Source organism: Sceloporus undulatus, chromosome 5 (assembly GCF_019175285.1).
Source record: "Sceloporus undulatus isolate JIND9_A2432 ecotype Alabama chromosome 5, SceUnd_v1.1, whole genome shotgun sequence".
Taxonomy (NCBI): Eukaryota; Metazoa; Chordata; class Lepidosauria; order Squamata; family Phrynosomatidae; genus Sceloporus; species Sceloporus undulatus.
In genome coordinates, this window is record NC_056526.1 from 75,929,224 (window position 1) to 75,942,754 (window position 13,531).

At 41.7% G+C, this 13,531-nt stretch overlaps 1 protein-coding gene across 6 annotated transcripts in view; it reads right to left on the bottom strand.

Annotated features, from left to right (window-relative positions):
• Nucleotides 1-3,455: 3,455 nt before the first annotated feature.
• Nucleotides 3,456-13,531, bottom strand: part of MOV10L1 (Mov10 like RISC complex RNA helicase 1) — a 54,171-nt gene continuing 44,095 nt past the window's right edge. For 5 of the 6 annotated variants that reach the window (XM_042470932.1, XM_042470933.1, XM_042470934.1 and 2 more), the window contains 7 exons: nt 11,268-11,432; nt 10,107-10,280; nt 9,847-9,996; nt 9,277-9,384; nt 8,197-8,334; nt 4,875-4,966; nt 3,456-3,676 (listed from right to left, as the gene is read on the bottom strand). In XM_042470932.1, coding sequence (XP_042326866.1) covers nt 3,628-3,676; nt 4,875-4,966; nt 8,197-8,334; nt 9,277-9,384; nt 9,847-9,996; nt 10,107-10,280; nt 11,268-11,432 — 876 coding nt within the window. In that variant the 3' untranslated portion in view covers nt 3,456-3,627. Of the gene's footprint in view, nt 3,677-4,874; nt 4,967-8,196; nt 8,335-9,196; nt 9,385-9,846; nt 9,997-10,106; nt 10,281-11,267; nt 11,433-13,531 lie in introns of those variants that run through there. The other variant, XR_006104314.1, reaches the window with a different exon arrangement.

The window sequence follows — 13,531 nt, forward strand, 5'->3', positions numbered from 1 at the left end:
CAATCTTCATCAAAATCCCTTGAAAAAAGCCCAGATCATTAATTGATATTAGAAAACATTTAATAGCAGGATCAAGGAGCCTTCCTAAGGCTTTCATTCCACAAGAAGATTCCCTTCTCCTTTTGTGTCATGTCTTAGATCAGGGGTAGGCAACCTGCGGCCCGTGGGCCGGATGCGGCCCGGCAAGGCCTTGGGACCGGCCCCAGCCCGGTCCTGCCGCCGATTGCCGCCGGGGCCTTTGGGAGGCAATTGTCTATAGAAGCCTCAGAAACATGCATTTATATTAACATTTTTAAAAAAATCAGCAAATGTTTTCACGTGTCCTCCATTTTTTTTAAAAAGTGTCTTCCATTTGAAAATTTTGTCCTACATTTGTCCTGGTTTATTTATATATTTAGTTTTTTTTTTAAAAAAAATATTTAATTATTTATTTTTTGGCTTCGGCCTCCCAGTTGTCTGAGGGACAGCAACCCGGCCCCTGGCCAAAAAGGTTGCCTACCCGTCTTAGATTGTAAGCCTGAAGGCAGGGAACCATCTGAATAACTATCTGTAAGGCGCTCTGAGGGTCTATAAGGCTGAAGAGCGGAGTATAAATACTGTAAACAAACAAAACTTTAAAAAACCCTATTCTTTATATATGTGCTGGCAGGAGAATGTAAAGCAGAGGCTCAGATACTGACTGAAATGTTTAGGGAGTTATGTGCATAGACAGGAGTTTCTAAATGTGTTTATGAGTTCAAAAAGAAACTGATACTTGAGACTGCAATCGTAACAGACAATATAAAAAAATGACGCTGTGTGTGTGTGTGTGTGTGTGAAAAAATACCTGCTCTAACTGGGGTTTTTGTAGAAATACTTAACTCTATTTTCTTTTTAAATGGTATTAGCTTTATTACTTTCATTCATATGTAGGACAGATTGTGATATATTTTAAGTTAATTACATCCTTGTATTTGTATGAAGCATAAGCTGCCTTCGGGAACAACGTGCTGGACATGTGCTATTTGTTTCTTACAAAGCAGCTACACAGTGCACTAAGCTTTAATTAGTGTATATTGTTCTTATCATTTTAATATACATTTCATCTAGCAACTTATATATTTTTAAATTTTAAAAATGCAATGAATATGTCAAACCTATTCGTCGCCACGTTTAACTTGGTGTCAGTGTATAGATGGTTTTCAGCATTCTCTGTCATCCTGCTTTATTTTGATGAGACACAGAAAATCCTGAACTGACACTGGATTTGAACCCTGGACTAGATGACTATCAACAAGACAGATACTAGGTGTTGGATGATGCAGTAAATTATATACAGTTGACCCTTGACATTCAAAGAGTTAGGGACACAAGACCCCTGTGAAAGTAAAAATTAGTGAATAAAGCAGGGGGGGGGGCAAAAGCAGTGTGAGTGTACGTACCCCCATCTCCCTTCCGAAGCCCAAACAGCTCTAGCAAACTCTCTGAGCGCGCGGGGAGAGCTTGCATTTGCGGCTCCCTCCTTCCCTTACAAGGCTTCAGGGAGCTCTGGGGAGATTTCTGAAGTCTTGGAATGACAGGACAAAAGGCACGTTCACTTTCCCCAAAACCCTTCCCAAGGAAAGAGAGCTGTCTTTCCCCAGGCAACTCCCTGTCCTGGAAAAGGATGGGGGGTTATTTCCCCAAAAACACTTTCCCAAGGCAAGAGAGCTGCTTAGGGAAAGAGGCAGCTCTCAGTCCTGGAAAGGGGCAGGTTTGGTGTGCACCCTTCTAGCTTCTCTCTCCTGGGCTTTTTTACCTTCCCAGGGGAAAAGCCTGGGAGGGAGGAGGAGGAGTGCATGTGCAATGGCCTTGACTTTGTGAATAATTGAAACCGTGTCAAAGCCGCAAATGTTGATGGACGACTGTACTTCCTATTCTTGATGAGGCTGCACTCTTTCTGAAGCACTACTTCAATTTAGCTTCTTTTACATAAACCAGATCTGGCCTCAATTGTTCATGGCCTTTCAGATGTTATTGGTCTACACTTTCCTCAGCCCTAGCCAGCATGGCCACTGGTGTGAATCATGGGAGTCACAATCCATCAACATCTAGAAGAGTGGTTCCCAAACATTTTCAGGCTATGCAGCAACGCTAGCACACCCCAACCCTAGCATACCCTGTTCTATTGCAAATCCACAACAGTCAATCTTGGTCACTGCTCCCTTGCACCCCATCATCTTGGGAGGAGCAACTGAACTGACCGGCTGAGCAGTGACCAAGAAGCCTCTCACCTGTGTAGCCTTGCAGGAGAGACTGGTGTGGCCAAGAGGCTTCTCAGACGACTCCGACTGCTCCTCCCCCCTCATTCCCCAGAGACACACCTTCTCCACACAGCTTTAAGGGCAACACTTGCCAAAAAAATAATAATAGTTTCTTGTTACCTATACTCTTGGCCTGTCTGATGACAGAAAACAGGAGCAGCAGTGGAGCTTTGACCTACCAGCCGAGTCCCAGCAATGCTCACAAAGCTTAAGCACTGCCCCAAGTTCCTTTTTGCCACTGCTTCTCCCCCACTGCTACATGCTCTAACTCCTGATTCCAATCAGTCTATACCAAAATGGTATAGACCAGGAAGGGGCTTGCGGAAAGCTGTGTGAGTGAGCTCAGGAAGGCAGGCGAAGAATGGGAGACACCACCACACAAACAGATCAATGAGGCTTTGTGGTGGTTTTAAGGGACCATGAAAAGAGAACTGTAAGCAATCCTTATGCCCACCATGGTCCTAAAGACAGTTGGTTCCCCTTGTCTTTTTTGTACATCAATACTTTGGCTGAAAGCCCCTCTGCCCTCCCCCGTCCCTTACTGCCCCCTGGATCTTTGCACCACTGATGTTTTACTTTGTATAGAAGGACTGAAATAAAATAAAGTAAAATGTGTTTTTTCTAAGAGAGAGGCGATGTTTATCAGTAATGACAAGAATTCACTCCTAGGAGGGAGTGAAAGGACAGGCCCAGTGCCATCAGGCCTGAAGAGGAAAAGCCCTCCCCTCCCTCCTTCCAGCTGTCATCTTCTGGCCTGGGAAGGAGTGAAAGGACAGACCCAATGCCATCGGGCCTGAAGAGGAAAAGCCCTCCCCTCCCTCCTTCCAACTGTCATCTTCTGGCCTGGGAAGGAGTGAAAGGACAGGCCCAATGCCATCGGACCTGGCCTTGATTAAGAAAAAGAGCCCTCCCTCCAGTCCATCTGCCTTGGTCTAGGCCTCAGAGGGAGAGAAGAATGCTGGACCTGACCCCCCCACCCCCATTCCCTTCTCCTTCTGTGTTGTGTCTTTTTAGATTGTAAGCCCGAGGGCAGGGAACTGTCTATTATTCCCTCTGTTGTAAGCCGCCCAGATTCCCAGTGATTGGGCGGCATATAAATAAATCCTATTATTATTATTATTATTATTATTATTATTATTATTAAAAGTTACATTTAGAAAATCACAGAACAGATCACAATGCCCAGAAAACTTTACTCACATATAATTTTACAACATAAAAATACAGCAACTTTGAAATCATAAAATAACAAAAATTCTCTTATATAATACCACTTTAAACAAATGCACACATTCAACTGCAAATGAAGTGCTGCCTTTACATTCTGTATCAGACATTTGGCAGATCACGAAGATTTATCAGGTAGCACAGCATTTCTCTTTAACTGGTCATTTCTGTTAATTAACAAACAAAAAAGTTAGTAAGAATACAAATTTGAAATATCCTAATCCATCTTTGTCTTCAGTCAAAGATGATATGAGGTATATCTATTTTAACTTTTCCTCTTCATATCAAACTCAGGAAATTGTAATTTTTTGAAAGGACTAAGGCTTAATAGAATTTTCAGTATTCACATCCCTGCTTGTTCAATGTTGCATCAACTTTGACACCCACCCAGACCACTGACAAATCTAAAACACTAGTCTACTTCTAAAAGTCTGTATGTTTTCATCAGCACATATACTTAAGGTCACTCTTTCCTGGCTTACACTGGCAATATATACTCCCCCCCCCCAAACGGTTAAGATATCAAAGCTCTGTAGTAGAAGGCTTTTAATTAAATATTTACAACTTGCAGCATGACTTAAGGCAGGAGAAGGCAAATCTATGACAGAGGAACTACCAAATCTGAAATCATCAAATTGGCAGGGCATATGCTTGTGAGGTGTGGCTGAAACAAAAATTAAGGATCCTGGCTCCAAGGAGGTTAAGGCCCAAAACAGACAGGCCAAATTACACGGTTTCCTGCCACGTTCAGGGCACAGAGTTTAGATGACGCACTCCCCAAATGCAGCAGGAAACAGCACCCATGCCTTGTCTTCCCAAGAGAACTGGGCTAAAAAGGAGCAGAAAAATCTGTTTCTTTTCAGTGGCTTGGTTCAGAACCGCAGAGGCGGCCCGCATCAGGGCCAGGCATGTGCAGTCGCTGCTACTCCACCGCAAATGGCACCAATGCTGCGCCGCTGCAGTTTTTTTTTTTTTGGCCCATTTGTTTTGGGCCCAAGAGAGCTTGGGATTCAGAAGATCCAGCGCTCCCATACTCGGAATGGCTCTTTTTTGTTACTACCACCAGAGCACTCTGGACAAAACAGCAAGGAGGTGATATACTTGCAAATAACAGTCGACCTCCTTTGTCAAGGGTGAAGAGGACAACATGCTCCATTTTAAAGCCCCTGGAACTCCTCCCTGGGGACAACAGGACTGCAGCTTCTACTATTTTATTAGCTATATATCCCTCTTTGTTTTCAAATATGGTAATACTAGTGGTACTATTAAATTATAACTTTCAAAATGAAGTTTTAAAGAAACAATCATCACTGATTTATACTTTTACACTTCTGAACACCAAAACAATGCTGAAAGGATGCTCACAGTTTTTGATTTTCTAGTTCTCGTGGTAAGTCACAGCCAACGTAAACTCCATTAGTTAAACTGTAATCCAAAAGAGCACTAAAGCAGAGATCCTGATGAAAAGAAACAAAGACTGTGAGAACTATGCAATTTATTATTTATGTCACAAACAATAATTATGTCATTTTTATTCTTTAGCAGGCCTAAACATTGCATTGAGCTGCATTGCATGCGTGTTGCTAACTTTAGATAGCATTGTGTAAACTGAACAACACTATGACAACTCCATCCTAACCTCACTGTTTTATTATGCAAGAAATAACTATTTGACATGTACTCTTTGAAGAAATAAAACTTCTATAGTTTAACTGGAAGGAAGAAAAATGAACACCTTGCTATTTTTTGTCTCAATAGGCTGGGTAGTTGGTGTTACTGTCATTTTAATTAGTGAGTGGGATGGAGAATAAGAAAAGAACAAAAAGTATTTTGTAACTTGTAAATATATGCTGAATTTGCAGTTTTACTTTTATAGCTGAACAACATCTTCTGATGAGAAGCCTGCCTCCACAGTTAGGTGCGTTTCTAGGTGGGATTCATGCTTTTCACCTCACTCTCTGTGGTGCTTTCTGCACCGGCATTTGGGACGTCCGGAGGACGTCCTATTTTAAAAAAGGGGCGTCTCTTATAGACGCCCCTGTGCCTAATACGGACTCCGTCTGTACAAGATGGCGCCGGCCCTTCTACATGGCCGGCGCCATCTTTGCGTATCGGACGCTGAGCGTCCGTACGCGTCGCGTCCCTTGTGACGTAGCAAGTGCGCCCCTGGCGCCTCGCTACGTCGCAAACGCGACTGAAAAAGAAGCTCCATTTTGGAGCTTCTTTTTCTGTCTGCACGGGAGCCGCGCCGTGTGGAGGCTCCGGCTCCCCTGCAGACTAACCGGCGGTGGCGGCAGACCACCGCTTTGGTTTGTATCCCGCCTTTGATTTTGCCCAGCTGGAGAACATTAGGGACCTCTTTGCTTTTGAGGGTTATTTTGCAGTTAGTTCAACATTTTTCTTGTTTTTCCTTTTCTCTGTCTTCATCTTTTCATATTTGTTTTCATATTTTCTGTTTTCATATTTTCTCTCCTAAATAAATTTTCCTTTGCTTAGGTACTTCCACCCTTTTCTATGCAAAAGTGGCAACCAGTCCCTGATTAGTGGATACATATTACATTTGAAGACTATGCATGAGGGAGACACAAATTTTAGCCCAGGGCTGCTATGAAACCCAAGATTTTTTTGAAAAACAAATGAAAGACTTTTGTGGTACCCAAGACACATTAATTATCAGAGGTTTTGACCTCCAACAAAAGTTAAAACATCTTCTCTGAAGATGCCAGCCACAGATGCTGGCGAAACATCAGGAATAAACTCTTCTAGAACATGGGCCACATAGCCTGAAAAACCCACAAAAAAATAAAGTTAAAACATTTTTTTTCTTCTTAAATTAACTGGTTTGGCATGTTTTACCACAACACCTGAAATATTCCTGATGCAAAAACATGGAGACGTCTTGAGAAATCCATTGCCTTCTGCCTATAAAGAGGCTTGTGGCCTTGCAAGGATGGAGACATATTAGATTGGAAGGGAAGAGTCTTTGTTGAGATCCAAATGGATATTAAATTTCCAAGACTTTGAAAATCTGTGAGTTGTCACCTGACCAGAAGGAGGAGGGGTCAGCCTGCAAGAGATGCCCCCCCCCCCCATTATCTGAACTAAGAACAGAAACAGCAGAATGCAGGCCTATGACTAACATCTTCAATTTTTTTTCTCCTGTTTGGTTTATAACACCTCGTCTAATGAAGAAGCCAGTGAAGCTTCAAAAGCTTGCAGCATGTACCGTATATTATGCATTTTGGTTGGCCAATAGAGTTATCAGTGTTTACTGGATTTTTGTTTTAATTTGCTAAATGGCTAACTCAGCTATCCCCGGATGTTTACATTAATTATTTGTGGGCCATGTCGAGGAGGGAAGGCAAACACTTGCCCTGTAAGGCTCCTCCACTGCTCAGCCTTCTCCTGAGAAGGCCAGGTGGCAGAGGCAGAAGAGGGGCAAACACTCACCCCTCAAGACTTCTCTGCTGGTCAGCTTTCTCCTGAGGAGAGGGCCAGGCAGAGAAGGGGAGGATAGAATTAATAATAATAATATTTATTATTAATATTAATTAATTAATTAATTATTAAATAAAACCAATTTGCTGCCAAAAGAAGTTCAAGCTATTTTAATTTTGGCCCCTACCTGCTACGAAGTTGTGCAGGTCTGCCTTAATGGATGGAGGTAAATGCCCTCTGTTGTCCAGAGGAGTCAGAAACAAGAGCATCTCTCAAATACCTGTAGATGCCACTGGGACAATCTGATTGTGGAGGCAGAATAGAAATTTGGCCTGACGCTGTATAAGTAGTATGTTGATGACTCTCTGGCTGTCTGACCTAGAAGAATCTCACAGCCTAGACCTATTTTGCTTATCTTTTTTTAAACCTCTCTTTTCTCTTCTGTGTCTTTGTCCTTGTCAGACACTGATAGTACTGTATATGTCAAAGCTGGTATTATTCATATCCCACCCCTCTACAAGATGCAATCGTGGCGGCTTACAAAGATTAAAAAAAAAACCCAAAACCATGTATTCCAAAACCCTCAATCCCCTTCTTAAAATAAACGATATAAGAGTTAAAAAATACATAAAAATAAAATAAGTTTTAAAAAAGTATATAGCAAACTGTAGACCGTGACTAAAGTATAGTCGGAGATCTTAGAGTTCTTCTGATGGCCGTAGAAACTATTTGGGAAAGGCCTGTCAGAAGAGATCCGTCTTTATAGCTTTTTAAAAGCTGTTTGGGGTGGTAATATGATGGATTTCATCCGGCAGGCCATTCCACAATCTGGGCACGACAGTTGAGAAAGTCCTTTGGGAGGTCGAGGTTTTATAAGGCTGTAGCAAATTCCTCCCTGAAGATCTAAGTGTGTGGGGAGGATTATATGGATGGAGATGGTCCCGAAGATAGGTTGGACCCAAGCCATTTAGGGCTTTAAAGGTGATAACTAACACCTTGTACTGGACCTGAAAACTAACAGGACAGCCAGCGAAGTGATCTTAAGATCGGTGTTATATGGTCTCTTCTGGATTTACCAGAGACCAGTCTGGCTGCCATGTTTTGAATTAATTGAAGTTTCTGGACCAAGCACAAAGGTAGCCCCATGTGATAGTAATATTTCATATAAACGTAAGCATTTGTTATTCTCTGAAATTAAGGCTTCTAGTGGAATTAAATTAACATGAATTAGATGACAAACACAACTTACTTTGGCAAGCACATGAGGATTCCCCACAACAATGAGCAATGCCTTGGGTCTGGTTATGGCCACATTGAAACGCTTTGAATTTGCAATGAAGGATAAATAGTGTCTTTCATCAATCAGTGAAGTATCATTTGACCGAACCTAGAACACAGGCAGAAACATGAAGTTCTACAAAGATCCAGAATGTTACCTAAGTTATCCTACTATAGCTGTGTATGCTTAGGTACAATGTCAGAAGTATGTTACACATACATGCATAATTTTTAAAAAAATTATTTGAAGGTATAATGGATTTTTGGTGGTAATTGGAGAGTACCACAAAACACTTAGCTGTTTTTTCCTTCCACAGTGTCTAACAAGGCAATTTCTTTAGAATTGAATTCCTCTCTCTCTCTCTCTGCATTCCTGCAGCCAAGTGGAATAATTCAAATTGCCTTGACTGGAACTCACACAATTAAAATGAATGGCTTAGACACTGTTACTTTTATTGCTTAAGAAAACAAACAAACAAACATACCTCCCAAAACACAATTCCCCCCAACAACATCCTGCTTAATGAATTTTTCACAGAACTGCCTGCACTGTTATTTCTTTTGCAGATGACATATCTGGAAATTCTCACACTTGTCATACAGGTGCCAAATTTCAGAGCTCATAAATACTTGAGCCAGGCAGCGAGAAAACAAAACATTCTGTATGTTTAACAAACAGAAATGAGCTTTCATAACATCCCTAACCAGAGGATTTCCCAGCCCTTAGGAGACAACTTTGGAAGTGCAGGAGGGTCAGCACTGGGGAGCAGTGCCTCCTGGTTCTGCTCAATCCTACTGTGCTGTCAATGAAACACCATAATTGGATGATGTCTCACATTGGATAATGTCTCACAAAAAAGTAAGAAAAGCCTTAATCTGCAGTCCTACACACAGTTTCCTTAAGGTGAGTCAATAAAAGACTGCTTTATGGATAAACATTCAGAGGTGTGTGCTGTCTATTGCATTCCTACCTAACCTACTGGTCACTGGCACCATCACCTATTCTGGCATCCTTCAATGTATTTGTTTACACGACAGCCTCAGTACATACTGTTGATAGGATGATCACCAGGCCTTCTTGCCCCTGAAACTCTTCCACTGAGCCAACTTTGATGTCTATTAGATCCACACTACGTAAGAGAATTCTTATTTTTTCTACCTAAAAATAAAGACAACATAGCTATTACTGGTACTTTTCTTTTACAATATTTGATAGCTAGCATTAAACATAAAAGTATTATGGTTTTATGAATGAATAATGTCTAGAATTCCAATTTCTAATGATTTAAAAGTATTCCATCATTTTCCCTAAGTATATTAAAGGAAAAAAGTCACCGTAGAAACATTATTTAACAGATGAGTCATACAGTGGATTGGGACAATATGTAAGAACTTCAATCATTTTATTAATAACTGTAGGAGAAGATTCAGGATTACAGCAGCTTTCACAAAGTGGGGGAGGGAGAGAGTTTTGAGATGTATATCCCACCACTGTGGTTTTTAAACCCTTTCAAGGTAATTTACATAAAATGAAGTATCAAATTTTAGTAAGCATTCACAAGGTCAAAAAGATCTCCTCCCCCATATTATTGTAATAAAACTAGGTATCATAGAATCATACCTGTTTTCGATATGGTGTGATCACACCTATATCCATCTGTGATACTGTCTTGGAGATGTTTTTAGCAAGAAGGCAACAGTAACGCATTACTTGGACTGCTTCTATAGGATTAAACCAAGAAGGATTGTGGCCTTCACGCATTTCAGTGCCCTGTATTAAGAAGAGAGGAAATGTATTTTTATGACTTGGAATTTGTTGATGGCAACCTCTCACGCACTATTAACAAGCAAATCAAGCACATTACTAGCAAATTTACATACCTGCACTCCATGGAAAATCAGTGGAAAGTGTTTACTTGGCAGCTTCTCCCATCCCAACAAAGAATTTACCACAGTGGGGTCAGCACAGACTTCTAATTCATTATGATAGAAAAGTCTTGATGGCACGCTAAGCAGTGCAGCATGTGATCTGTAATTCTTCACAAGCTTTGTAATCTGTAAACAAACAAAAAGGCATAACATATAATTTTATGTTAAGGAAAATGCAACATGGGACATACAGTAGTAGAAATAAAACATGTATGTGAAAGTCACAATGACTAAGCAAGAACAATTAAGAAGCCACACAAGTGAAAAAGCTAATGTAATTTAGAAGTCTTGAATGTCAAGGACAGAATTATAGAATGTACAATTGGAAACACCTGAGATTCATTAAGTGTACAAGGTGAAATGATGAAATTCTTAAGTATGGGTTGAACCATGTGAACCAATCAAAATGAATGTACACGCCCACTGGGTGGAAACTGACTAAGTGGGTGGTGATTAACAATGGCTATAATAATTGCTATGTTTGCCAATGTATTTTGTGGGTAGTTGGAGTGTTTTGGAGATTATAGAGATTGTGAGGGCATAGAGTATTTGTATATAGTAGAATAAAGTAGATCTTTTATATAAGACTACTGAGTTGTCTAGTGTCTTGAGTAAAGATACAAGAGCCAGCAGAATCCTGGAGAAGTTTGGAGACATCTCAGGAAGAAGAGTGAGAAGGCTTGGAGAGTTTGTTAGGGTCTTCAGCCTATTCTCTGAAACTCTGCTGCTTTGGAAGAAAAGCATTAACCACTGACCAAAGCTGGTCAGCACCGCTGCATAACAAGGTGGTGAGTTAGAGCCAGAGGTGAAGAGCTACAACTCCCATCATCCCTGACATTTTATACTTGTGAACCTCACTCTCTGGACCTCCAGAATCGCCCTCCCCTCTCACTAGTTTTTGAAAGCTGAAGTCCAAACAACTTGAGTACCAAAGGTTAAAACCATTGCTTTCAGGCTACTATTCTGTAAATATTAGGCCAACCAAAAAGCCACAAAAATCAACACATCTACTCCTCTATCTACACACACATATACTGGGATTTTTGAAGGCTGATATGATGAACATTTTTAGTAACTAACTTCATATATAATATTGTTCTCCATTTTACTTACCAAGAGAGGGTTGTATGACCCACAAGCACCAAAAGCTTGCTCATCTCTCATATACAGGGACCGACTCATCAGTCTCTCCAACAGGGAGATGTTTAATCCATACGCTATTGCAAGTCTGGATTTTATCACAGGACCAAGTTGCATTGGATCACCTGAAAGTACTATCTGTAAGCAGAGCATTCTTTAATTGACACATTAAACATACATCTAGTTTATATTTTATATAGATATTTTAGATGCGTTAATATTCCATACATCGTGAAATCGAAGGCTTTCATGGCTGGCATCCATAGTTTTTTGTGGGTTTTTCGGGCTATGTGGCCATGTTCTAGAAGAGTTTCTTCCTGACGTTTCGTCAGCATCTGTGGCTGGCATCAAAGATGCCAGCTACAGATGCTGGCGAAATGTCAGGAAGAAACTCTTCTAGAAAATGGCCACATAGCCCGAAAAACCCACAAAAAACTATTCCATACACCCCTTGCCCCAGTTTGCTCCAAAGTGATTTGGAGTAGGTGTCATCAATATTCAGTTAACTTCAAAAGAGTCTGGGAAAATTACTTTTCTAGATTACAGCTCCAAGGATCCCGCCCCCCAAACAAAGTCAGTGGAGTGGTATGTTATATATATATATAAAAACCCTAACTTTTCCAGGTGTTGTTTGTATTGTTAGGTGATCAAAAAGTAATTGTGAATAACCTGAGTTACTGTATATACTCACGTAAAAGTCTGGAAAATTTAGTCAAAAAATTGACCCCAAAAAACCTGGGTCAACTTGTCCATGGGTGATGTAAATACTGTACTTTAACACTTATTTTAAAAAGGAACCATATCTTGGTGAAAGGGGAGAGCTTGATTCCTCCTTGGAGTATCTAAAAGAAGCACTGACCCCTTTTACTTTCTCATCCATCCATCTTTTATGGTGAGCACAAACAGTTATGCCTGCTGGAATTGTATAAGTTCTTTGGCATCATTCTTCTTTGCTTAATCCTTTAAATCCTTTGTTATGCACCCCTAAGTTTTACCCTCGACTTATCCAAGGGGCATAACAAAATTCTTAATTTTGGCCCCAAAACCTGCCCTCAACTTACAGTTGAGTACATACAGTAACAGCCTCAAATATAGATTGGATAAGGGATAATAATCTAAAGCTAAACAAGGCAAGACAGAAGTTCTGCTCCTGAATGGTTTATCAATCAGGAAAATAGTATTCAGCCTGTTATAAATGGAAAAGATTCCCCTTTAATGACCATGTTAATATCTGGAAGGTGAGCAGAGGCAGGGAAACACTTTAAAAAACACTGCTATTGGAGGAACTAATTTGTGCCCTTTCCTGGTGGGAGAGTCTGAGGATGTGATTGCAGTGTAGTAATATATACAGTCATCCCTCCATATTCATGGCTTTGGCACTCTCAGTTTTGATCATTCGTGAGCTCACGGCCTCCACACGCACACACACAGCCCCTTCTCTCTACCCCCTCCCTGCTGTTCTGTAACTAGCCCAGCTGAGCCAGCTACAAGGCAAAAGCGAGAAGAAAGAGAGGCAAGTTCTTTCTTTTTCTTTCTCCAGGCGACAAAAGCCAAAGAAACGGAACACCCCCCTCCCCTGAGCCCCTGCCGCCTTGGAAGGGCTTGAGGGAACCTTCTCCCAAGGTTTTCCAGGGCAGCAGGGTCCAGAGGAAGAGAGGACTCCCTTCCCCTGAGCCCCTGCCGCCTTGGAAGGGCTTGAGGGAGACTTCTCCCAAGGCTTTCCAGGGCAGCAGGATCGGGAGGAAGAGAGGACTCTCTTCCCCTGAGCCCCTGCCATCTTGGAAGAGCTTGAGGGAGACTTCTCCCAAGGCTTTCCAGGGCAGCAGGGTCCGGAGGAAGAGAGGACTCCCTTCCCCATAGCCCCTGCCACCTTGGAAGGGCTTGTGGAAAGCTTCTCCGAAAGCTTTCCAGGGCGGCAGCGGCCAGCGGAAGGGAAAGTGAGTCCCCTGCCTTCCTTCTGATGCTTCAGACAGCTGAGGCAAGCTCTCTTAAGCATTGGAAGGGAGGCAGAGAATGTTGGATGCGCTTCTCTCTCCCTTCCTCAATACTTCAGAGAGCTTGCCTGGGGTGAGAAAGAGGGGCGAGAGCTTCCTTATGATGCCTCAGAGCTCTCTGAGGCTTCGGAGGAGGGAAGAGAGGCAAGTGTGCGCACTCTGAAACTGGGAGGGGATATTTGCAAAATTTTGGAATTTGTGAGGGTCTTTTGCCCCTAACCCCCGTGAATAGAGGGACGACTG